Source organism: Pristiophorus japonicus, chromosome 10 (assembly GCF_044704955.1).
Source record: "Pristiophorus japonicus isolate sPriJap1 chromosome 10, sPriJap1.hap1, whole genome shotgun sequence".
Classification (NCBI taxonomy): domain Eukaryota; kingdom Metazoa; phylum Chordata; class Chondrichthyes; family Pristiophoridae; genus Pristiophorus; species Pristiophorus japonicus.
Window position 1 is genome coordinate 214,820,246 of NC_091986.1, and position 27,114 is coordinate 214,847,359.

Consider the following 27,114-nt stretch of genomic DNA (forward strand, 5'->3'; position numbering starts at 1 on the left):
GTGGTATTCTGCGTTAACTTTTCCTTTGGCATTATTAATCTTGCCTACCTGCCTGAGATCACCTCTGTCACCTCCGGGTACTTTTTGACTTTATGCGATTGTGTAAGATGGACATTAGCAGCCCGATTTATACCTCTACCCATTTTTATTTGCACTGAAGTCGATGGCGAGATGTAAAATGGGCTGCCGATTCACCAGCACCCGTTTTACACTATCGCACAAAGTCTAGACCTACCTCTCTTCCTTCCAAAGCACCAGTCTTTCTCATGACTCAGACCTCTGGGATCCATCTTCTGGCTCGGCTCGGCTCGGCTCAGCTCTGCACTGCACTGCACTGCACTGCACTGCCTTCAGTAGCCGAATATCTCTCTTGTTTCTTGCTGACCAGAACTGGACGCAGTGTCCAAGGTGCAGTCTGACCTCAGCACTGTAAAGCTCAATACTCAACCTCCACTAACTTATTCTGCTGGGTTGACTTTGTAGATTAACACCCTAAGGCTTTGTTGATTGCTGCTCATTGGTTGGATGTGTTTAGCATTGAATTTACTAAGATTACTGTTCATTGGTTGGTTGAGTTTAGTGTTCAGTCTATAAGATTACTGCTCATTGGTTGGTTGAGTTTAGTGTGCAGTCTATAAGATTACTGCTCATTGGTTGGTTGAGTTTAGTATTGAGACTATAAGATTACTGCTCATTGGTTGGTTGAGTTTAGCATTAAGACTATAAAATTACTGCTCATTGGTTGGTTGAGTTTAGCATTGAGACTATAAGATTGCTAGTTCTCTGTCAGTTTCATCCCGTTGAAATTTCTCAGACACAATGGAGGTTATTCTAGTTTCAATTATACTCCGAGAAAGCTTTTGCACTGTGTGAAATAATATGTTTCTTCTTTTAACAGGGGGACTGGGTCTGGCTAAAGAAATTTGAGTCCAAAAATGTCCGTGACGTACAGCAAGCTACAACCAACATACTGAGAAAGGTAAATGCATGGACACACGGACACGTATCCACGTCTCCATAAACAGCCTTACCCGGGGACACACATTCACGTATATAGGCTTACACAGAAATGTTAACATTCTCATCCTAGTTTTCAAATCCCTCCATGGCCTATTCCCCCTCCCAACTCTTTAATCTCCTCCATCCCTACAACCCTCCAAGAACTCTTGAGTTCCACCAATTCTGGCCTCTTGCCTATCTCGTTCTGCCTCCCGCACCCCCCCCCCCCCCCCAAGCACTATTCCATCGCTCCACCGTGCTTTCAACTGCTCCCGTCTGCTCTCTCAGGTGGACGTAAAAGATCCCACGGCCACTATTTTGAAGAAGAGCAGGGATGTTATCCCCAGGTGTCCTGGCCAATATTTATCCCGCAATCAACATCACAAAAACAGATGATCTGGCCATTATCACATTGCTGTTTGTGGGAGCTTGCTGTGCGGAAATTGGCTGCCATGTTTCTTATTTTACAACAGTGACTACACTTCAAAAGTATTTTATTCTGAACCTCAGTTTAAAATCTCTTCTGAAAGACACTGGGAGAGTCAGCCCAGTCAGCACTGCAATGTCAGCCTAGATTTATTTTTTATGCTCATGTATCTGGAATTTGAACCCATAACCTTCTGACTCAGAGGCAAGAGAGTTATCCACTGAGCCACAGCTGTGTACATAGGGTTGTACATAGCTGTTTCATACATCTGTAAGTGTACACAAGGGGTGCATAGCCTATAAATTCATTGTTCAAGCATTTTGAGACATCCTGAGGTCATGAAAAGGCACTATAGAAATGCAAGTCTTTCTCTGATGTATTCGCTCTCGTATTGTTTTTTTGGAGCAGTAATTTGTCCTAGTTCCAGGAGACTTCTATTTATTTGTAACACATGTTGTTTTTCTTCCCCTTGTTGAAGATGAGAGACCTGCGCAACGAGAATGTGAACCCGTTTCTGGGCTTCCTGTGTGACTGCGGAGTGCTGGCCATCGCGACAGAGCACTGCTCCCGAGGGAGTCTTCACGATCTCCTCAGGAACGACGATATGAAGCTTGACTGGATGTTCAAGTCCTCCCTCCTGCTGGATTTAATCAAGGTGCTGCCTCTGGATCCGTGCTGCTGGGGATTGGTGGGGGTGGCATCCATCGGGGAATTGTCACACATGGGAGGATGTAATGTATTTGCTTCATGGGTTCTTTGGCAGGCAGTGGAAAGAGCGTGCGGCAAACCAGTCCCACTCACCCTTACCCTCAACGACTAACTGTCCCACCTGTGACAGGGACTGTGGCTCTCGTATTGGACTGTTCAGCCACCTATGTTAAGAGTGGAAGCAAGTCTTCCTCCATTCTGAGGGACTGCCTATGATGATGAGCTTAAGAATTCATAGCAACACGTTGCTATTAGGAACTAGTTATTAACAAAGATTTAACAGTCACACTACACATTATCAGTTCATCCACTCAGCTCACAACTGCATACCTCATTGTGGATGACCTAGACCCATCGGACTGGGGTTTTATTGAGTCTTGTGAACATCATGTGACTGGCTAAGCCACTCAAAATGCAACAGCTCTACAACTATTTTAATAAAACTGTAAAGCTGAGCTCCCCCTTATTAAAGGGGCACTAGTACCGACAAATTAACAAATTAAACTTTAGACATTAAACAGTCAAATTAAAATTTGGTTGCCGGGGGTGATGCTGCATTTCAGTTCCTCTGGCGCCCACCTCTCGCGGAAGGCCGCGAGCGTACCAGTGGGCACCGCGTGCTCCATCTCCAGGGACACCCTGGCTCGGATGTAACCGCGGAAGAGAGGCAGGCAGTCGGGCTGAACGACCCCCTCGACCACCCGCTGCCTGGATCGGCTGATGGCCCCCTTGGCCGTGCCCAGGAGCAGTCCTACGAGGAGGCCCTCCGACCTGCTCACTCCCCTCCACACAGGGTGCCCAAAGATCAGGAGTGTGGGCCTGAAGTGCAACCAGAATTTGAGGAGCAGCCCCTTCAAATAATGGAACAGGGGCTGCAACCTCACACATTCAATAAAAACATGGAACAGGGACTCTTCCAGATTCAACAACAGCTCTACAAACCTGTAAGCATACTCACACGTGCATACATTACAGAGTGGTGATGGAGCAGGGTTGATGGGTGGATAGGCCTGGTCTTCAAGAGCTTGTTTAAAAATATTTGGGGGAAATTTCTAGCCTGACCATTTAGTAATGGGAGGACCTCGAACCAGATAGGAAAAGAGAAAATAAAATGGGGTGGGGGTGGGGTGGAAATCATACATGAGAATCTAGAAAATTAGATAAAGTTAGCCTGTTAGCTTCTAAAAAGCTTGGCCACACAATAAACAGCCCTCACGATAGGCCTGTGACATGTGACTCTGAAAGTCCCATGAGCTACCCAACATTCCAACGGCGGTGCAACGTGAGATTGGGATAAATGTTGGTGAGGAACTGGCGTCACGTGTAGGCCCAGACTGGGTAAGGCGGGCAGACTTCATTCCCTGAAGGACATCAGTGAACCAAATGGGTTTTCACAGCAATCCGACAGCTTCATCATGGGTGTCAACTGTGGCTCAGAGAGGAGCATGCTCACCTCAGAATCAGAAGGTCGTGGGTTCAAGTCCCACAATATCTGGGATGACACTCCAGCGCAGTGCTGAGGGAGCGCTGCGCTGTCGGAGATGCCGTCTTTTACATGAGACGTTAAACTGGGGCCCCGTCTGCTCCCTCGGGTGGACTTAAAAGATCCCACGGCACTGTTTTGAAGAAAAGGAGGGGAGTTATCCCCAGTGTCCAATATTTATCCCTCAATCAACATAACAAAAACAGATTATCTGGTCATTATCACATTATGGGAGCTTGCTGTGCGCAAATTGGCTGCCTTGTTTGCTGCATCATAACAGTGACTACACTTCAAAAAGTACTTCATTGGCTGTAAAGCGCTTTGGGACATCCTGAGGTTGTGAAAGGTGCTATAGAAATGCAAGTTTCTCGTTCTTTTTTTCATGGTCACTTTTACTGATAGCAGATTTTTATTTCTAGATTGAAAGAAAAAGATGAATTTAATTTCTCAAAACTGCGATGGTGGGGTTAAAAGTCACGAGCTGCTGGATTACTAGTTCAGAAACATAGCTGCTACACTACTGTAATCAAACATCCATTAATCTTTCCTTTATGTATTTTTTAACAATACTGATGAAAAGAAAATTAATCAGCGAAAAATTGTCTTTGTGCTGTTGAAGTCACCCAGGGAAGGCTATTGTGGCACACGGTCAATGGAGGATTAGATGCTCGTGTAGAGAGCGGAGGCAGTTTGAGATGTCGGAGTCACAGGGGCCGATTTTCATCACCTCACTGCCTGCTGCCGTAGACATTCCTCCTGCAGATCCGCCCAGTGCCACTTTCGGGGCGGCCTGGCGGGAGGGGAGAGCCGCCGGGAAGCGTACCGCTGACGTCAGCGGGCGGCCGAGAGACGCACACTGAGCTCCCGCCCGCCGAGCTCCCAGATTCCTCCGGGCGGGAGCCGGCGGGAGGACGGGGGTGGGCCGCTGGCTGGAGGCAGGTCTGTCCCCGACGGTCAGTCTGAAGATCCTGAAGAAAAGGTAAGTGAGCATGTTTTTAAAAAAAAAAAAAAAAAAAATTTCCACAGCGACTTACCTGCACGGGGTCCCCTGAAGGGGTCTTCGGAGAGCTTTAGTATTTTTTTATTTGTGGTTTTTATTTGCAGCTCTTCGACCCTCCGTGGGATGACTCCATCCGTGGCGGCACTCGGGCAGCAAGCGCCTCCGCCGCCGAGAATGAGTCCTCCCGCTCGCTGCCTCCCAGATTGGCGGCGTACGTCGTCCATTTGCCGCCCGCCGGCCTTCGAGGGACCTCGGCCATGAATATCCCGCCCACAGTACCGTCCGGTACATCGGCGGCCATCGGCGGCACTTGGGCAGGCGGAGGCCTTGATGGAAATCGACCCCATTGAGTGCTTACAGCACAGACGGAGGCCATTCGGCCCATCGAGTCCATGCCGGCTCTCTGTAGAGCAATCCAGTCAGTCCCATTGCCCCGCTCTATCCCCGTAGCCCTGCAAGTTTATTTCCCTCAAGTGTCTATCCAATGTCCCTTTGAAATCAACGATCGTCTCCACTGAGATCTCCTGCGGAGTGCCTTGGGATGTTTTGCCACATTAATCATCATCATCATCATCACAGGCAGTCCCTCAGAATCGAGGAAGACTTGCTTCCACTCTAAAAATGAGTCCTTAGGTGACTGAACAGTCCAATATGAGAACCACAGTCCCTGTCACAGGTGGGACAGACAGTGGTTGGAGGAAAGGGTGGCTGGGGAGTCTGGTTTGCCGCACGCTCCTTCCGCTGCCTGCGCTTGGTTTCTGCATGCTCTCGGCGTTGAGATTCGAGGTGCTCAGCGCCCTCTCGGATGCTCTTCCTCCACTTGGGGCGGTCTTTGGCCAGGGACTCCCAGGTGTTGGTGGGGATGTCGCACTTTATCAGGGAGGCTTTGAGGGTGTCCTTGTAACGTTTCCTCTGCCCACCTTTGGCTCGTTTGCCGTGACGGTGTTCTGAGTAGAGCGCTTGCTTTTGGAGTTTCGTGTCTGGCATACGAACGATGTGGCCCGCCCAACGGAGCTGGTCGAGTGTGGTCAGTGCTTCAATGCTGGGGATGTTGGCCTGATCAAGGACGCGAATGTCGGTGCGTCTGTCCTCCCAGGGGATTTGTAGGATCTTGCGGAGATATCGTTGGTGGTATTTCTCCAGCGACTTGAGGGGTCTACTGTACATGGTCCAGGTCTCTGAGCCATACAGGAGGGCGGGTATTACTACAGCCCTGTAGACCATGAGCTTGGTGGCAGATTTGAGGGCCTGGTATTCGAACACACTTTTACTCAGGCGGCCGAAGGCTGCACTGGCGCACTGGAGGCAATGCTGAATCTCGTCTTGGTACTTGAGCAGCAACAACTTGCATTTATAACCACGTCTTTAAAGTAGTAAAACATCCCAAGGTGCTTCACGGCAGCGTCATCGGACAAAATTTGACTCTGAGCCACAGAAGGAGATGTTTGGACAGGTGATCAAAAGCTTGGTCAGATTGGTGGGTTTTAAGACGGGTCTTAAAGGTGGAGTCAAAAGATATATTCAAGAGGGAGTTAGATGTGGCCCTTACGGCCAAAGGGATCAAGGGGTATGGAGAGAAAGCAGGAATGGGGTACTGAAGTTGCATGATCAGCCATGATCTTATTGAATGGTGGTGCAGGCTCGAAGGGCCGAATGGCCTGCTCCTGCACCTAATTTCTATGTTTCTATGTTTCTATGTGGAGAGGTAGGCGTAGAATTTCTGGGAGGGAATTCCAGAGCTTAGGGCTTCAGAGGCTAAAGGCACGGCCGCCAATGGTGGAGCAGTGAAAACAGGGGATGCGTAAGAGAAAATGGTCGTTGTTGTTTGACTGGACCAGAATGTGTGACCTCACACTCTCTCCCTTTTTAACTGGCAGGGTATGAAGTATCTTCACCATCGTGACTTCCCCCACGGACGCCTGAAGTCCCGTAACTGCGTGGTGGATGGGCGGTTCGTGCTGAAGATCTGCGACTATGGATACATCGAGCTGTTAGAAACGCAAAAGATCCCTCGGGAGAAGCCACTACCAGAAGGTGAACCCAGCGACAAGTGGGGCCGTGTTTAGCGTCAGTTCTTCACTAGCGGCTGGATTTTTTGGCCTTGCCGATTTCGGGACGGTAACGGCGGCGGGCCGGTAAAACTTGGCGCCCGGGAACAGTTTGCGCCTCAGTCAGCAAAATTGGGCCGCTGGGCCCTGAGTGTGGGGCGGAGCGCTAAGGGTGGCGTTGCACACACCTCTCTCTCGGGGTGCTCGGCTGGCTGAGCATGGGAAAATCCCGAGCGAAGCAGCCGGCCTCTGAGCGCTCCGTGAGAGGCCTCGGGAGAAAAGAAAAACCTGAATAAAACCCAACAAAAACATTCCCAATATGTTGCCCACGCCACCACAACATAAATCGCAAAATAGATTAAAAGAAAAGACAATCGCACTTACCTGAGGTGGACATTATTTACCTCACTGCGGCCAGTATAGGTCGGACCGCCCATTTTCACATAAGAACATAAGAAATAGGAGCGGGAGTCGGCCATACGGCCCCTCGAGCCTGCTCCGCCATTTAATACGATCATGGCTGATCCAATCATGGACTCAGCTCCACTTCCCTGCCCGCTCCCCATAACCCCTTATTCCCTTATCGGTTAAGAAACTGTCTATCTCTGTCTTAAATTTATTCAATGTCCCAGCTTCCACAGCTCTCTGAGGCAGCGAATTTCACAGATTTACAACCCTCTGAGAGAAGAAATTCCTCCTCATCTCAGTTTTAAATGGGCGGCCCTTATTCGAAGATTATGCCCCCTAGTTCTAGTCTCCCCCATCAGTGGAAACAGGCGGTAACAGCAGGGGGCGCTGCGGGGCGCTACGGGTCAGGTGGGAGTCAAAAAATGCAGTGGTTGTCGCAACCGGGGACGTTGCACACCGGCGCAACTCTTCCGGGCTCTGCGCCCCCGCAAAACCGGCCCCCCCGCGGGGCGCTGGAAGCTGACCAACCGCCCGGAAGAGTTCACCGCTGCCATTACCGCTCCTCCAGGTCGAAAACGGAGGCGCGCATCACCGGAAAATCACCTAGAGGTCTTTGTACAGTTGGGCCAATCGGGTGAGGGTGCAGTTCCACGCCATCCAGCACTTCCATCTGATTGGTCATTCTCCTCATCAGGAGCCTCGATGTCGCAAAGGGTGTCGGCCTTGCCCCAGTGGGTAGCACTCTCGCCTCTGAATCAGCAGGTCGTGGGTTCAAGCCCCACTCCAGACTGGTCCACTGATGTCCTTCAGAGAAGGAAGACCCTTACCTCAACCTGGTCTGGCCTACTTGTGACACCTGTCCTACGCTATTGATTTGCTGATAATACCGCCTGAGGTGGCCTCGCAAGTCACGTTGTTGTGAACACAATTAGGGATGGACCATAACTTCCTCTACCTTTCGAGAGCCAATTTCAAAACAAAACATCGGGGAACTTCAGTTATAAATTTAACTCGGCTGCCCCGTGTCCTAACTCGCACCAAGTCCCGCTCACCCATCACCCCCTGAGCTCGCTGACCCGTGTCCTAACTCGCACCAAGTCCCACTCACCCATCACCCCCTGTGCTCGCTGCCCCGTGTCCTAACTCACACCGCGTCCCGCTCACCCATCACCCCCTGAGCTCGCTGACCCGTGTCCTAACTCGCACCAAGTCCCACTCACCCATCACCCCCTGTGCTCGCTGCCCCGTGTCCTAACTCACACCGCGTCCCGCTCACCCATCACCCCCTGAGCTCGCTGACCCGTGTCCTAACTCGCACCAAGTCCCGCTCACCCATCACCCCCTGTGCTCGCTGCCCCGTGTCCTAACTCACACCGCGTCCCGCTCACCCATCACCCACTGTGCTCGCTGACCCGTGTCCTAACTCGCACCAAGTCCCGCTCACCCATCACCCCCTGAGCTCGCTGACCTACATTGGCTCGCAGTCCGGCAACGCCTCCATTTCAAAATTCTCATCCTTGTTTTCAAATCCTTCCATGGCACCTCGCCCCCTCTCTATCTCTGCAATCTCCTCCAACCCCACAACCCCCCGAGGTCTCTGCGCTCCTCTAATTCTGGTCTCTTGACCAGCTCCACCATCGGCGGCCGTGTCTTCAGCTGCTCGGGCCCGAAGCTCTGGAATTCCCTCCTTAAACTTTTTTGCCTCTCTCTCCTCCTTTTAAGATGCTCCTTAAAACCTACCGCTTTGAAACATAGAAACATAGAAAATAGGTGCAGGAGCAGGCCATTCAGTCCTTCGAGCCTGCACCACCATTCAATATGATCATGGCTGATCATGCAACTTTAGTACCCCATTCCTGCTTTCTCTCCATACCCCTTGATCCCTTTAGCCGTAAGGGCCACATCTAACTTTCTTTTAAATATATCTAACGAACTGGCCTCAACAACTTTCTGTTGACTAAACTTTTGGTCACCTCTCCTTGTGTGGCTCGGTGTCAATTTTTCTCTGATTACGCCCCTGTGAAGTGCCTTGTGATGTTTCACTACGTTAGAGGCGCTATGGGCTGAATGTTAGGTTTTTCTGTTTCTGTGCTAAAACGGAAGTGGGGCGGGAAAGTTACCGGCCGGGAATGGTTTGCACTTTAGTAAGGAAGTTATTGTATCTGGGCCCTGTGTCAGTGTGCTCAGCGCGAAGGGAGGCGTCGTACAATTTTTCCAGGCGCAAAAATGGGAAACTCGCGAGCTAAAGTGCCGGGCCGTGTTCGCTCCGAGAGAGGCCGCGGGGCGGGGGGGGGGGGGGGAGGGAACCTTAAACAAAAAACACAAAAACATTCCCAAAGCATTGCCCACGCCACCACAACACACATCGCTAAAATAAATTAAAAGGGCAAACACTCACGCTTACCGTCTGAGTATTTATCTCCCTCACCGTAGCCGGCTATGCCGGACCGCGCTGATTTCCCGGGCGGTCATTACGGCGGACTTCCGGGCGGACGGATCGGGCAAAAGGCCAAACTCCTGCCGGTGTCGCAACCAGAGGCATCGCACACCCAGCGCAACTCTCCCCGGCGGTGCTGCTCAGTGCCGCCCCGAAACCCGCCTGGAGGATCGCGGCAGAGCGCGGAGACCTGAACGGCACCTTTCACACCGCTCCGGGGCACAAAGGACTGGAAGGTTGTTGCTGCTGTACGGTTCCCGAGGGATCGAATGACTGGCAACAATTTCCAGTTTGGCCGAAATTGAAATAAGCAACCCGTCCTTTTTTTTTTCATTCTCAGAGTTATTTTGGACAGCTCCGGAGTTACTGAGAGATCCCACATTGGCCAGGAAGGCAACGATAAAAGGAGATACTTACAGCTTTGCCATCATCCTGCAGGAAGTGGTGGTCCGAGGGTCTCCGTACTGCATGTTAGGCCTCAGCCCCGAAGGTGGGTTCTGCGCTTCATCGTTCATTCTCAGCGATGGTTAATTTGTCTGATGGTTGAGGGAGGTATCTCTCTCCCTGCTTGTTTTAGAAACATAGAAACATAGAAAATAGGAGCAGTAGTAGGCCATTCGGCCCTTCGAGTCTGCACTACCATTCAATATGATCATGGCTGATCCTCTATCTCAACACCATATTCCCGCTTTCTCCCCATACTCCTTGATGCCCTTTGTGTCTAGAAATCTATCTATCTCCCTCTTAAATATATTCAGTGACTTGGCCTCCACAGCCTTCTGTGGTAGAGAATTCCACAGGTTCACCACCCTCTGAGTGAAAACATTTCTCCTCATCTCGGTCCTAAATTTCCTACCCCGTATCCTGAGACTGTGACCCCTTGTTCTAGACTTCCCAGCCCCGGGGAAACATCCTCCCCGCATCCAGTCTGTCCAACCCAGTCAGAATTTTATACGTTTCAATGAGATCCCCTCTCATTCTTCTAAACTCCAGTGAATACAGGCCTAGTCGACCCAATCTCTCCTCATACAACAGTCCTGCCATCCCAGGAATCAGTCTGGTGAACCTTCGCTGCACTCCCTCTATGGCAAGTATATCCTTTCTTGGGTAAGGAGACCAAAACTGCACACAGTACGCATGGTGCTGAAATAAACACTAACATTAAAGATTTTTTTTTAACCATCTTACTAACTTTATTACTGTAAACCACTGAACTACACACTTAGAACATTATTTTATATTGAAGGTCATTTAGAGTTTAATTGCTGTGAATGAGGACATTTCATAGATTGGCAGATGCTTATAAATTCTCTGCACCAGGTCAGAAAAGACATGGCTGTCCTATTTTTTTTCTTTTTTTCTCATTCTTTTGACACTTTGAAATGTGACAGATGCACATTAGATACTGTGATTTTGGTGGAAATTTTATCCCCACAAAAATGGGGGGAAATCATTTGAGTTGGGTGGGATGTAAATATGTTAAAAACCTTAAACTCGATCCCACCCCTCCTCCAACGCACCCATTTCTGTTTTAACGGAGGCGGGATGGGGGAGTGGGAGTGGGGGGGGGGGTTCTGGTTGGAAGATGGGTGACCAACCCCCACCCAGGAGGTAGGTTGGTCATTTACATATTATAATGAGGCTGCGTGCCTCAGGTTTAACCTCAACTTTAAAATTTACGCTGACTGCCCATGTTTCCCAGGCCTTGGGAAACGCGGCAACTATAGGGAGGAGATAACTTCTGGATCCAGCAGGTAAGTGCCTTTCCATCGACCTGCTCGATCCAGCTTACCTGCTTCTCCCACCACACCCTCCCCTGCCCCCTGCTCCTGCTCCCGCCAATGAATAGCTCCCTGAGCCACAATCTCCAACTGACTTACCCTTCATCTTCCACCACCCTGACGCCTCCGATCTCCACCTCTGACATTTCCACCCTTCTTCCCTCTGCCCCCCTCCCCGATGTGTCTCCGACCCCTGTCGCACCCGAAAGAAATTTAAAGAAAAAAGTTTCTCCTAACACTCTGAAGAAAAATCAAGCATTACTGTTAGTATCTCTGTAATCCTCAATCTCCCTTCTCTGCAAAATGGATCCAGCTCCTATATTAGAGGTAAAAACAGAAAATGGTGGAAATCTCAACGGGTCAAGTTACATCTATGGAGAGAAACAGCGTTAACGTTTCTATAGAAAATAGGAGCAGTAGTAGGCCATTCGGCCCTTCGAGCCTGCACCGCCATTCAATATGATCATGGCTGATCCTCTATCTCAACACCATATTTCTGCTTTTTCCCCATACCCCTTGATGCCTTTTGTCTAGAAATCTATCTATCTCCTTCTTAAATATATTCAGTGACCTGGCCTCCACAGCCTTCTGGTAGAGAATTCCACAGGTTCACCACCCTCTGAGTGAAAAAATTTCTCCTCATCTCGGTCCTAAATTTCCTACCCCCTATCCTGAGACTGTGACCCCTTGTTCTAGACTTCCCAGCCCCGGGGAAACATCCTCCCCGCATCCAGTCTGTCCAACCCAGTCAGAATGTTATACTGGGCCTTGGTGAGGCCACACCTGGAGTATTGTGTACAGTTTTGGTCTCCTAACTTGAGGAAGGACCTTCTTACTATTGAGGGAGTGCAGCGAAGGTTCACCAGACTGATTTCCGGGATGGCGGGACTGACATATCAAGAAAGACTGGATCAACTGGGCTTGTATTCACTGGAGTTCAGAAGAATGAGAAGGGATCTCATAGAAACGTTTAAAATTCTGACGGATTTAGACAGGTTAGATGCAGGAAGAATGTTCCCAATGTTGGGGAAGTCCAGAACCAGAGGTCACAGTCTAAGGATAAGGGGTAAGCCATTTAGGACCGTGATGAGGAGAAACTTCTTCACCCAGAGAGTGGTGAACCTGTGGAATTCTCTACCACAGAAAGTTGTTGAGGCCAATTCACTAAATATATTCAAAAAGGAGTTAGATGAAGTCCTTACTACTAGGGGGATCAAGGGGTATGGCGAGAAAGCAGGAATGGGGTACTGAAGTTGCATGTTCAGCCATGAACTCATTGAATGGCGGTGCAGGCTAGAAGGGCCGAATGGCCTACTCCTGCACCTATTTTCTATGTTTCTATGTTTCAATGACAACCCCTCTCATTCTTCTAAACTCCAGTGAATACAGGCCTAGTCGGCCCAATCTCTCCTCATACGACAGTCCTGCCATCCCAGGAATCAGTCTGGTGAACCTTCGCTGCACTCCCTCTATGGCAAGTATATCCTTTCTTCGGTAAGGAGACCAAAACTGTACACAATACTCCAGGTGCAGTCTCACCAAGACCCTGTATAATTGTAGTAAGACATCCTTGCTCCTGTACTCAAATCCTCTTGCAATGAAGGCCAACAGACCCAAAACGTTAACGCTGTTTCTCTCTCCACAGATGCTGCCTGACCCGCTGAGATTTCCAGCAGTCTGTTTTTACGTCAGATTCCAGCGTCCGCAGTATTTTGCTTTTGTCCTTTATTCGAGGTGCTGATTCATCCCCCCCCCAAAATCCAAAACAAGAGAAGCCCAATCTTCTTACCTCCTCCTGCAGTCTGTACCACATGCCTGTTATCCCACCGAGTTTGCCCAGCTCTCTTATCAACCATCCAAATCAAAATGTTGTCTTTGCTTCTGTCTGTTACACGCTTTACTTTAAAGATCTCTGTCTTGTTATGATCTGGAATGCACTGGAACATAGGAGCAGGAGAAGGCCATTCAGCCCCCCGAGCCTGTTCCGTCGTTCAATTAGCTCATGACTGATCTGCGGCCTAACTCCATATACCCTCCTTTGGCCCGTAGCCTTTAATACCTTTGGTTAACAGAAAGCTATCAATCTCCAATTTAAAATTAACAATTGATCTCGCATGAATTGCCGTTTGTGGAAGAGAGTTCCAAACTTCTACCACCCTTTGTGTGGAGGAAGAGCATCCGGGAGGGCGCTGAGCACCTCGAGTCTCGTCGCCGAGAGCATGCAGAAACCAAGCGCAGGCAGCGGAAGGAGCGTGTGGCAAACCAGTCCCACCCACCCTTTCCCTCAACCACTGTCTGTCCCACCTATGACAGGGACTGTGGTTTTCGTATTGGACTGTTCAGTCACCTAAGAACTCACTTTTGGAGCAGAAGCAAGTCTTTCTCGATCCCGAGGGACTGCTTATGATGATGATGGAAGTATTTCCTAATTTCACTCCTGAAAAGCCTGGCTCTAATTCTTAGACTATGCCCACTAGTCCCAGACTCCCCAACCAGTGGAAATAGTTTACCTGTATCTATGTGTTCCCCTTAATATCTTGCAATCTTGAATCAAATCACTCCTTAACTTTATAGATTCTAGGGAATACAACCCTAGTTTGTGTAATCGCTCCTCGTAACTTAACCCACTGAGCCGGCTATCATTCTGGTAAACCCTCGCTGCACTCCCTCCAAGGCCAATATATCGTTCCTTAGGTGTGGTGCCCTGAACTGCTCACAGTGCTCCAGGTGTGGTCTAACCAGGGCAGCATAACCTCTGTCCCCTTGTACTCTAGTCCTCTCGATATAAAGGCCAGCATTCCATTATAGCCGCTTGGATTATTTCCTGTTCTGTTCAAGGCAGATACATTGGTAGCTTTCAAAAGGGATATGGACATATATATTTGAAAAGTTAAAACATTGCAGGGTTATGGGGAAAGAGCAGGGGCAGCGGGAGTAATTGGAGAGTTTTTTCAGAGGGCAAGAATAGACACGATGGGCCGAATGGCCTCCTTCTGTGCTGTAAGATTCTGAAATTCAATGGGGCCGAAATTCAGGGTCTCGGTAAGACCCGTTACCGCCTGTTTGCGGCGGCCATGCGGTGGAATTCCTGTGGCCGCCGCTTTGTCACCAAATGGCCACCCCGTCCCAAATTCCGGTTGGGGATTTTTCGGCCTGGACCTGATTCCGCCGCAATGCTGCTGACCGCCGCAAGCGCGTAATCAGAACGTGCACCGCCGCTCTCCCTCACCTGCACAATAAACCGCCTGAAATTCAGCAAAGAAAATCGATCCCCCGCCACGCGGTTCCCCCGACAGCCTTTTCTGTCGGTGCACCTTATCCGGAGTGAGTGTGGCCTGGCAGCGCGGCAGCCCTTCGAGGGAAGGGCACACTGCCGCAGCCGCCGTGTATATATACATTTCTGCCGGCTGAAGTTCCTGATCGGCCGGCGAGATCGTGCCCACGGGTTCGGCCTGGATGCCAACGGGCAGCCTAGCACCCTCCTCTGAGGCTGGCCCGGCCGAAACCCTCCCTGGTGGCCCAGTGGTCGAAGATTAAAAAAAATGGCAGGTTCTCTCCCCTTTAACGGAGGGCAGAGAGCGTGGTGACGCACACGCGCTGTGACATCACCGCGTCGATTGACAGCGGCGGAGTCCTGATCCCGACCCAAATTCAGCCCCTCACCGTGACTTCTTGTCGATCTCCCGCCCCCCCCCCCCCACTATGACCGACCTCCGGGTGGACTTTGAAAAAATGTCAAAGTCCTGAATATCGATTGGAGGGCCGCCTCATGGATCCTGGTAGGAAACTCACAGGTGCAGCAGTTTTCTGGCGTACCTGAATTTCGACCCCAGGACTGACATATGAGGAGAGACTGGATCGACTGGGCCTGTATCCACTGGAGTTTGGAAGAATGAGAGGGGATCTCATAGAAACATCTAAAATTCTGACGGGACTGGACAGGTTAGATGCAGGAAGAATGTTCCCGATGTTGGGGAAGTCCAGAAACAGGGGCCACAGTCTAAGGATACGAGGTAAGCCATTTACGACCGTGATGAGGAGAAACTTTTTCACTCAGAGAATTGTGAAACTGTGCAATTCTCTACCGCAGAAAGTTGTTGAGGCCAGTTCTTTAGATATATTCAAAAGGGAGTTAGATGTGGCCCTTATGGCTAAGGCGATCAAGGGGTATGGAGAGAAAGCAGGAAAGGGTAATGAGATTGAATGATCAGCCATGATCTTATTGAATGGCGGTGCACTCTCGAAGGGCCGAATGGCCTACTCCTGCACCTCATTTCTATGTTTCTATGTTTCTAATGTCTCCTCTCAGCTCGGTTCTCTCCAGCGAAAATAAGTTGGGTCGCTCGATCCTTTCTTCATAAGTTAATGTTTAATTGTTTTATTTTTTAGAGATTATTAAGAAGGTGAAGAAACCACCCCCAATGTGTCGACCCACAGTCTCTCCAGACCAGGCCCCCCTGGAGTGTATTCAACTGATGAAGCATTGCTGGAGTGAACTTCCCGAGAGGAGACCTACCTTTCATGAGATCTTTGACCGAGTGAGTAGACTGCACCGGGGACCTGAAACTTAGTGGGAAAGTGGGTTGTGTAGAGGACACAGAGAGGCTGTTAAACGAATGGGCTAAGGTTTGGCAGATGGAATACAATGTCGGAAAGCGTGAGGTCATCCACCTTGGGGGAAAAAAAAAAAACAGTAAAAGGGAATATTATTTGAATGGGGAGAAATTACAACATGCTGAGGTGCAGAGGGACCTGGGGGTCCTTGTGCATGAAACTCTTTTAGAGTCTACCTGTAAAACAAAAAACATTAAACCGTGCCACCCGCCCTGGATGACACAGCAGACATTTACAAGGCCCTCCTTGTGCATGAATCCCAAAAAGTTACTTTGCAGGTGCAGTAGGTAATCAGGAAGGCGAATAGACTGTTGGCCTTCATTGCGAGATGGATGGAGTACAAAAGCAGGGAGGTCCTTCTGCAACTGTATAGGGTATTGGTGAGGCCGCACCTGGAGTACTGCGTGCAGTTTTGGTCACCTTACTTAAGGAAGGATATACTAGCTTTGGAGGGGGTACAGAGACAATTCACTAGGCTGATTCCGGAGATGAGGGGGTTACCTTATGATGATAGATTGAGTAGACTGGGTCTTTACTCGTTGGAGTTCAGAAGGATGAGGAGTGATCTTATAGAAACATTTAAAATAATGAAAGGGATAGACAAGATAGAGGCGGAGTTTTTTCCACTGGTCGGGGAGACTAGAACTAGGGGGCACCAATGGGGGAGCCAATTTAAAACCGAGTTGAGAAGGAATTTCTTCTCCCAGAGGGTTGTGAATCTGTGGAATTCTCTGCCCAAGGAAGCAGTTGAGGCTAGCTCATTGAATGTATTCAAGTCACAGATAGATAGATTTTTAACCAATAAGGGAATTAAGGGTTACGGGGAGCAGGCGGGTAAGTGGAGCTGAGTCCACGGCCAGATCAGCCATGATCTTGTGGAATGGCGGAGCAGGCTCGAGGGGCTAGATGGCCTACTCCTGTTCCTAATTCTTATGTTATTATGTTCTTAAATAGGAGCAGGAGTCGGCCATTTGTCCCCTCGAGCCTGCCCCACCATTCAATAAGATCATGGTTGATCTGATCTGATCTTGGCCTCAACTCCACTTTCCCGCCCGCTCCCCATAACCCTTGATTCCCTTATCTGTCCATCTCCCTCTTGAGTATATTCAATGACTCAGCCCCCACAGCTCTCTGGGGCAGAGAATTCCAAAGATTCACGACCCTCTGAGAGAAGAAATTCCTCCTCATCTCCGTTTCTGAAACTATGCCCCCTCGTTCTCGATTCCCCCACGAGGGGAAACATCCTCTCTGCATCTACCCTGTCCAGCCCCCTCAGTATCTTATACATTTCAATAAGGTCACCTCTCATTCTTCTAAACAATCTTTCGGAAGTGCTGAGCGCATAATGGCTTCATTATGGCCTTTGAGGCCATTGAGATTTGAACCCTTCAACAGAAAGGAATTGATTAACAACCTCATAATGAATGAGGAAAAATACGTAAGATCCAAGCAGGTCCATGGAAAGGATCAGCATTGACTCTAGTTCAACACTGTTGCTCAAGGCTTCAACTGGACAGAGACAGAATTTCAATAGAGCTGCACAACATTGATGCTCCACTAGATGTCGCTAGCAAACAGTAACTCATAAGAGCATGAGATATCATGGAACAAGATGGGGACATTTACCACGTTAAGGCCCAATGATCACTTACCATTGTGCTGTCTCATGGAGTTGACCCAACGCATATTATTATTGTATCTTAGCTGTTTCTCTAGCGTTTAGAAGAATGTGAGGTGACCTTACAGGGCTTGACAGGGTAGATGCAGGGAGGATGTTTCCCCCGGGCTGGGGAGTCCAGAACCAGAGGTCACAGTCTCAGGATAAGGGGTTGGCCATTTAGGACTGAGATAAGAAGAAATGTCTTCACTCAGATGGTGGTGAATCTTTGGAATTCTCTGCCCCAGAGGGCTGTGGAGGCTCAGTCGTTGAGTATATTCAAGACAGAGATCGATAGATTTTTGGACTTGGAATCAAGGGATATGGGGATTGGGCAGGAAAGTGTTGAGGTCGAAGATCAGCCATGATCTTATTGAATGGCGGAGCAGGCTCGAGGGGCCGAATGGCCTACTCCTGCTTCTCATTCTTATGTTCTTAATCCCTACTTCTCATCTCTTCTAATTCTTTCAACCTTCTCGGATTCCTTCACTTGACCTTTCACCCTAAGGAGAAAGTACGCACCGTGTATTTGTAAATGTTCAGGGTAACTTAACAAAGGTGTGACGATGCCCCTCTGAACCCTCACAATGTGACACAGGTGTCAGCCGTGGCTCAGATGGTCAGACGGCTGTGGGTTCAGTTCTCACTCCTGGGACAAAATCTAGGCTGACCCTCCAGTGCAGCACTGTCAGAGGTGCCGTCTTTCAGCTGAGATGTTAAATGGAAACACCATCTGCCCTCTTGGGTGGACATAAAAGATCCCATGGCACTTTTTGAAGGGTTTCCCTGGTGTCCTGGGGCCAATATTCAACCCCTGACCAACATCACTAAAACAGATTATCTGGTCATTATCACACTGCTGTTTGTGGGAGCTTGCTGTGCGCAAATTGGCCGCCGCGTTTCCCACATTACAACAGCGACTACACTCCAAAAGTGCTTCACTGGCTGTGAGGCGCTTTGGATTGTCCCGAGGTGGTGAAAAGTGCTATATAAATAAAAGTTATTATAATTATTGGCCCTGAAATCCCGGTTTCTTCTTCCCGCGGGCTTTGGACTAAAAATAGGAGAAAAGATGCACATCTACCTTTTGGTTGAATGCCCGCCAGAGATCCCGGACTCGAGGCCTCCTCTTCTTGCACAACGGAGCGCGTTCCCGTTGGGACGTCCGCAGGAGTCACGTGGGTCTGGATTTCCAATCACGGTAAAGTATTTTCCCATTCATAGTAATAGGAGTTTTGTAAGTCCAAATCTGTATTACTATGAATGAGAAATACCCCTAAACACCCAAACACTACATAAAACATTTTTTAAAAAACACCTCACATAAATACACTAATAGAAATTAAAGTTTTTGAAAAAGAATATTTGCCGACTTTTTAAAAAAAGTTTTAATTACGGTTTAAAATAAAACTACCTGAGTGGGCAGGGTTTTTAATGTAAATATGTATTTTAAAATTTTATTTTAATATGTTTTTGATATGTTTTTAAACTCTTAAGTTGGTAAAAGTGGGCTGTGCGCCTGCTTTTACCAGGCACAAGAGTTTTAAGGACATTCGCTGGGCAAGAGATGGGCAAGTAGCCCAATCTCTGCCGTGGAAATGTCCTTCTCCCCGAGATGTGGCCATCTATCAAGCCAGAAACTTGACAGATCGGAAAAGCCGGTTTTCGGCGAAAATGCATTGCGCACTGAAAACCGGCTTTTCCGATGCCTTCCCGGGTCCATACATCATCATCATCATCATCATAGGCTGTCCCTCGGAATCGAGGAAGACTTGCTTCCACTCTTAAAATGAGTCCTTAGGTGGCTGTACGGTCCAATATGAGAGCCACAGTCCCTGTCACAGGTGGGACAGATAGTCGTTGAGGGAAAGGGTGGGTGGGACTGGTTTGCCGCACGCTCTTTCCGCTGCCTGCGCTTGTTTTCTGCATGCTCTCGGCGACGAGACTCGAGGTGCTCAGTGCCCTCCCGGATGCACTTCCTCCACTTGGGGCGGTCTTTTGCCAGGGACTCCCAGGTGTCGGTGGGGATGTTGCACTTTATCAGGGAGGCTTTGAGGGTCCGTATGGACCTGGGGTGGTTGGAATTTCTGGGCCAATACTATTATAGAAATGCACGTTCTGTCTAATGTTTGTAATGGCGGGGTGGGGGAATCTGATTAATTTTCATTGTTGTCTCTTCCCAGTTCAAAATCATAAACAAGGGAAAGAAGACCAACATCATCGATTCGATACTGCGGATGCTGGAGCAGTACTCCAGCAATCTTGAGGATCTAATCCGTGAGCGAACGGACGAGCTAGAAATAGAGAAACAGAAAACCGAGAAACTCCTGTCACAGATGCTGCCTCCGTGAGTGCATCCGTTAGCCTGAAGCTCAGTTGTGAGACCGCACCTGGAGTACTGTGCACAGTTTTGGTCTCCGTGCCTGAGAGGCAGTGCAACGAAGGTTCACCAAACTGATCCCTGGGATGAGAGGGTTAAGAACACAAGAAATAGGAGAAGTCGGCCATTTGTCCCCTCGAGCCTGCTCCGCCATTGGCTGATCTGATAATGGACTCAACTCCACTTCCCTGCCCGCTCCCCATAACCCTTTAGAAACATAGAAACATAGAAAATAGGTGCAGGAGTAGGCCATTCGGCCCTTCTAGCCTGCACCGCCATTCAATGAGTTCATGGCTGAACATTCAACTTCAGTACCCCATTCCTGCTTTCTCGCCATACCCCTTGATCCCCCTAGTAGTAAGGACCACATCTAACTCCTTTTTGAATATATTTAGTGAATTGGCCTCAACAACTTTCTGTGGTAGAGAATTCCACAGGTTCACCACTCTCTGGGTGAAGAAGTTCCTCCGCATCTCGGTCCTAAATGGCTTACCCCTTATCCTTAGACTGTGACCTCTGGTTCTGGACTTCCTCAACATTGGGAACATTCTTCCTGCATCTAACCTGTCTAACCCCGTCAGAATTTTAAATGTTTCTATGAGGTCCCCTCTCATTCTTCTGAACTCCAGTGAATACAAGCCCAGTTGATCCAGTCTTTCTTGATAGGTCAGTCCCGCCATCCCGGGAATCAGTCTGGTGAACCTTCGCTGCACTCCCTCAATAGCAAGAATGTCCTTCCTCAGGTTAGGAGACCAAAACTGTACACAATACTCCAGGTGTGGCCTCACCAATGCCCTGTACAACTGTAGCAACACCTCCCTGCCCCTGTACTCAAATCCCCTTGCTATGAAGGCCAACATGCCATTTGCTTTCTTAACCGCCTGCTGCACCTGCATGCCAACCTTCAATGACTGATGTACCATGACACCCAGGTCTCTTTGCACCTCCCCTTTTCCTAATCTGTCACCATTCAGATAATAGTCTGTCTCTCTCTCTTTTTACCACCAAAGTGGATAACCTCACATTTATCCACATTATACTTCATCTGCCATGCATTTGCCCACTCACCTAACCTATCCAAGTCGCTCTGCAGCCTCACAGCATCCTCCTCACAGCTCACACTGCCACCCAACTTAGTGTCATCCGCAAATTTGGAGATACTACATTTAATCCCCTCATCTAAATCATTAATGTACAGTGTAAACAGCTGGGGCCCCAGCACAGAACCTTGTGGTACCCCACTAGTCACTGCCTGCCATTCTGAAAAGTACCCATTTACTCCTCCTCTTTGCTTCCTGTCTGACAACCAGTTCTCAATCCATGTCAGTACACTACCCCCAATCCCATGTGCTCTAACTTTGCACATCAATCTCTTGTGTGGGACCTTGTCGAACGCCTTCTGAAAGTCCAAATATACCACATCAACTGGTTCTCCCTTATCCACTCTACTGGAAACATCCTCAAAAAATTCCAGAAGATTTGTCAAGCATGATTTCCCTTTCACAAATCCATGCTGACTTGGACCTATCATGTCACCTCTTTCCAAATGCACTGCTATGACATCCTTAATAATTGATTCCATCATTTTACCCACTACCGATGTCAGGCTGACCGGTCTATAATTCCCTGTTTTCTCTCTCCCTCCTTTTTTAAAAAGTGGGGTTACATTGGCTACCCTCCACTCCATAGGAACTGATCCAGAGTCAATGGAATGTTGGAAAATGACTCAACGCATCCACTATTTCCAAGGCCACCTCCTTAAGTACTCTGGGATGCAGTCCATCAGGGATTTATCGGCCTTCAATCCCATCAATTTCCCCTTATCGCTCAAAAATCTGTCAAATCCGCCTTAAATATATTCAATGACCCAGCCTCCACAGCTCTCTGGGGCAGAGAATTTCATAGATTTACAACCCTCTGAGAGAAGAAATTCCTCCTCATCTCAGGTTTAAATGGGTGGCCCCTTATTCTATGTCCCCTAGTTTTAGTTTCCCCTATCAGTGGAAACATCCTCTCTGCATCCACCTTGTTGAGCCCCCTCATTATCTTATATGTTTCAATAAGATCACCTTTCATTCTTCTGAACTCCAATGTGTATAGGCCCAATCTACTCAACCTATCCTCATAGGTTGTCCTGTGAGGAGAGATTGAGTAGATTGGGCCTAGATTCTCAGGAGCTTAGAAGATTGAGAGGTGATCTCGTTTGAAACATGTAAAATTCTGAGGGGGATTGACAGGGTAGATGCTGAGAGGGTGTTTCCCCTGGCTGAAGAGTCTAGAACTAGGGTCACAGTCTCAGATTAAGGGGTCGGCCAATTAAGACTGTGATGAGGAGGAATTTCTTCACTCGGAGGGTTCTGTGAATCTTTGGAATTCTCTGCCCCAGAGGGCTGTGGATGCTGAAGCGTTGAGTATATTCAAGGCTGAGATCGATAGATTTTTAGACTCTAGGGGAATCAAGGGATATGGAGATCAAGCGGGAAAGTGGAGTTGAGGTTGAAGATCAGCCATGGACTTATTAAATGACGGGCAAGCTCGAGGGGCAGTATGGCCAACTCCTGCTCCTAATTCTTCAATCCTTATAGACCATCCCAGCGAGGGAGGCGAATTCATTATGTACACTGCTGGGACAATGCTTCTATAAAGGTCCGGCAATATAACCCTGCAGAGATGGATATTTGATGCCGCTTCATCACCAATTCCTCTCCCACCTCCTCCCCCAATCCAGTGATGCAGGCCTCCTATTCCCTGAGCTTTGCCCCATTCCAGGCCGGGCAGGGTTGTGTAGGATGGTTAGCTTCAAATCTTTCTCTCCTATTGTCCCCCGCTGAGGTTTTCTGATTAGCTTAATCAGGTTATCAAGCTGACAGCATAGTCCCTAGCCTATGCTGAGTTAGTTGATGTTAGTTGAACCAGAAATAAGGGGGTGGGATTATTGGGCTGGGGTAAGCAGGGCAAAATTCCTCTTGTCCATTTTCTATGTTTCAATAGCAGGAAAATGGGATTAATTTGGGAAGAAAGCAGGAAAATGGGACTGTGTAAAATTAGGCTAAAATTCAGCATGAGTGAGAAGGGCTGAATGGCCTCCTCCTTTACTAAAATTTCTATCGTTGTCTTATGAATTTAAAAAGAAAATCATGCATGGGATGAGGGCGATGCTATGCAAGGCCAGCATTTATTGCCCATCCCTAATTGCCCCTTGAGAAGATGGTGGTAGGCCGCCTTCTTGAACCGCTGCAGTCCGAGTGGTGAAGGTGCTCCCACAGTGCTGTGAGGGAGGGAGTTCCAGGATTGTGACCCAGCGACGATGAAGGAACGGCTGACATACTTCCAACTCAGGACTTGAGGAGAACTGGAAGGTGGTGGTGTTCCCATGCTCCTGCTGCCCTTAGTCTTTCTAGGTGGTAGAGGTCGCGGGTTTGGGAGTTGGGTTTGAGAATTAAGATCAGGAGTTCATTATATTCAAATAGCTCCTCGGCACCAGCCCAAAGGTTCGAGATTAACCACAGACCAGTGGGAACATCTCTGCAACAACAACTTGTAATTATATAGCGTCTTTAATGTAGTGAAACATCCTTACGTTCAAATCCCTCCTTGGCCTTGCCCCTCCCTATCTCTGTAATCTCCTCCAGCTCCACAACCCCCCCCCCCCGAGATGTTTGCGTTCCTCTAATTCTGCCCTCCTGAGCATCCCTGATTATAATTGCTCAACCATTGGTGGCCGTGCCTTCTGTTGCCTGGGCCCCAAGCTCTGGAACTCCCTCCCTAAACCTCTCCGCCTCTCTACTTCTCTTTCGTCCTTCAAGACGCTCCTTAAAACCTACCACCTAGTTTCTACTTATGCGGCTCGGTGTCAAATTTCTTGCCTCATAACACTCCTGTGAAGCACCTTGGGATGTTTCACTATGTTAAAGGTGCTATATAAATAGAGTTTAGGGTGGAGTGTCGATGTTTTTAGTATAAGGGGTGTCGCAGTTGTGTGAGGCGGACTGGTTGGGCTGGGTGCTCTTTGCCTTTCCGTCATTGTTCATATGCTTATATGTAACCTTTAGGGCTGCTGATCAAGGGCCATGCGGCTCTGTGTCGGCCGGCACGGACACGATGGGCCGAAATGACCTCCTTCTGCGCTGTACATTTCGATGTTTCTATGTTTCTAAGTTGTTGCTATCAACATCTTACTTTCTATTTCTCCTCCTTGTTTTGTCTTCTAGATCTGTTGCTGAAGCGTTGAAGATGGGCGGGAATGTGGAGCCTGAATATTTTGATAACGTGACCATCTACTTTAGTGACATTGTTGGCTTCACGACAATATCAGCGTTGAGTGAGCCCATACAGGTCATTGACCTCTTGAATGACCTCTACACTTTGTTCGATGCTGTTTTAGGCAATCACGATGTTTACAAGGTAAGGATTCGTTTGGCCGCAGCCCTGAAACGAATGCTCCATGTGGTAACGGATCGAAGAATAGTTCCCCATGTCCGTCCTTCCCCCTTGTGTGGCCTTAGCTGTGGCTCAGTGGGTAGCATTTTCATGCCTCTGAGTCAGAGGGTTCATGGGTTCAAGTCCCACTCCACGTTGAGCACAAAATCTAGGCCGATACACCCAGTGCAGCGCTGAGGGAGTGCTGCACTGTCAGAGGTGCCATCTTTTGGATCAGACGTTAAACCGAGGCCCCGTCTGCACTCTCAGGTGGATGTAAAAGGACCCACGGCACTATTTCAGGGAAGAGCAGGGGAGTTCTCCCCGGTGTCCTGGTCAATATTTATCCCTCAACCAACATCAGTAAAAACAGATTATCCGATCATTACCACACTGCTGTTTGTGGGAGCTTGCTGTGCGCACAAGTTGGCTGCCACATTTCCCAACAATAGAGACTACACTCCAAAAGTACATCACTGGCTGTCAAAGCGCTTTGGGACGTCCTAAGGATGTGAACGGTGCTATAGAATTGCGAGCTTTTTTGCATTCTTTAGGCTTTCAATAGAATTGGTCCATTTTTTTCGCACCTCGGTTTGTGTACCAGTTCTCGGCACAGCTCCTACAGTCACGGGAGAGTGAATTTCCAGGATGGTTCCCTTGCCTGTCTGCTGTAACTTGGGCTGAAGAGCAGTGGAACACCTTGGCCAAACGGCGTTTAATGCCAACCGGGTGAGCGGGAGACTCCCTGCTGCCCTCCCCGGCCCCCGCTACAACGATTCTCCCCCATCGAGTGTTCCTGCACACAATCAGGCCGCTCAGCCCATCAGCTTATTCTGGTGTTTCTTTCTCTGCCTGAGCTGTCCTGCTCGAATCCCGCTTTCCTGGCTCGCTTCCCCATTCTCTTCAATCTTCACCTTTTTCAGGCAGCGATTGCATTCCCCTTTCAAAACTTTGCAGACTCTGCTTCAGGGATGATACGTGACAGATAATTCCACATCCCAATCACCCTTGCTTTAAAGAATTTTTTTTCCCTATAAGTTCTTAAAATTCTGCTCTCACTTGAACATTTCGCAAACCAGTGATGACTATTTCTCAATAACCTTGAAGGCCGCCTCTTAAACCTTCTCGCCTCCAGTGGAAAAAAAACACAGCCCTAACTGCTTAAGTCTCTCTTCTTTAATTCTAACCGCATCGTCCCTGGCAACCACCTCGTGAATCTGCACTGCACCTTTCCCAGTGCTTTCACATCCTTCCTGAAGACTCCTCGCTGGGGTATAGTTTCAAGGGCTGAAGAACATGAGAATTAGAAGGAGGAGTAGACCATATGGCCCCTTGAGCCTGCTCCGCTATTCAATAAGATCATGGCTGACCTGATAAAGTGCAACATCCCCACTGACACCTGGGAGTCCCTGGCCGAAGACCGCCCTAAGTGGAGGAAGTGCATCCGGGAGGGCGCTGAGCACCTCGAGTCTCAACGCCGAGAGCATGCAGAAATCAAGTGCAGGCAGCGGAAGGAGCATGCAGAAAACCAGTTCCATCCACCCCTTCCCTCAACGACTATCTGACCCTCTGGTTCTAGACTCTCCAGTCAGGGGGAAACAACCTCCCAGCACCTACCTTGTCGAGCCCCCTCGACCCAGCACTCAGTCTTCATGTGTGACCCTTGTCGGTGAGTGCCAGTGGGCTAATCATCATGGTGGGCATCACACTGAGTCCGATCCTGCCCGTAGCTGACATTCGCCCTGGGTTGGTGGATAATGATCAGGGCTGGGAAGCTCTCCCCATATTTTCCTCCCTAACTTGTGGGCACAGAATTATAGAATCATAGAATGGTTACAGCATAGAAGGAGGCCATTCGGCCCGTCGAGCCTGTGCCGGCTCTCTGCAAGAGCACCTCAGCCAGTCCCACTCCCCCCGTCCTTTCCTCATAGCTCTGCAAAAAAATGTTCAAGTACTTATCCAACTCCCTTTTGAAAGCCACGATCAAGTCTGCCTCCAACACCCTCTCAGGCAGCGCATCAGGAGGATGCTATGAGGCTGCAGAGTGACTTGGATAGGTTAGGTGAGTGGGCAAATGCATGGCAGATGAAGTATAATGTGGATAAATGTGAGGTTATCCACTTTGGTGGTAAAAACAGAGAGACAGACTATTATCTGAATGGTGACGGATTAGGAAAAGGGGAGGTGCAACAAGACCTGGGTGTCATGGTACATCAGTCATTGAAGGTTGGCATGCAGGTACAGCAGGCGGTTAAGAAAGCAAATGGCATGTTGGCCTTCATAGCGAGGGGATTTGAGTACAGGGGCAGGGAGGTGTTACTCCAGTTGTACAGGGCCTTGGTGAGGCCACACCTGGAGTATTTGTACAGTTTTGGTCTCCTAACTTGAGGAAGGACATTCTTGCTATTGAGGGAGTGCAGCGAAGGTTCACCAGACTGATTTCCGGGATGGCGGGACTGACCTATCAAGAAAGACTGGATCAACTGGGCTTGTATTCACTGGAGTTCAGAAGAATGAGAGGGGATCTCCTAGAAACGTTTAAAATTCTGATGGGTTTAGACAGATTTGATGCAGGAAGAATGTTCCCAATGTTGGGGAAGTCCAGAACCAGGGGTCACAGTCTAAGGATAAGGGGTAAGCCATTTAGGACCGAGATGAGGAGAAACTTCTTCACCCAGAGAGTGGTGAACCTGTGGAATTCTCTACCACAGGAAATTATTGAGGCCAATTCACTAAATATATTCAAAAAGGAG

The 27,114-nt window shown here is 48.9% G+C and overlaps 1 protein-coding gene across 1 annotated transcript in view; it reads left to right on the top strand.

Moving 5' to 3' along the window:
* Window positions 1–27,114, top strand: part of LOC139274919 (retinal guanylyl cyclase 2-like) — an 81,050-nt gene that overhangs the window by 43,647 nt on the left and 10,289 nt on the right. The window contains exons 7-13 of the mRNA XM_070891655.1: window positions 899–979; window positions 1,905–2,081; window positions 6,495–6,651; window positions 9,851–10,000; window positions 15,681–15,829; window positions 19,746–19,909; window positions 24,154–24,346. Coding sequence (XP_070747756.1) covers window positions 899–979; window positions 1,905–2,081; window positions 6,495–6,651; window positions 9,851–10,000; window positions 15,681–15,829; window positions 19,746–19,909; window positions 24,154–24,346 — 1,071 coding nt within the window. The remainder of the gene's footprint in view (window positions 1–898; window positions 980–1,904; window positions 2,082–6,494; window positions 6,652–9,850; window positions 10,001–15,680; window positions 15,830–19,745; window positions 19,910–24,153; window positions 24,347–27,114) is intronic.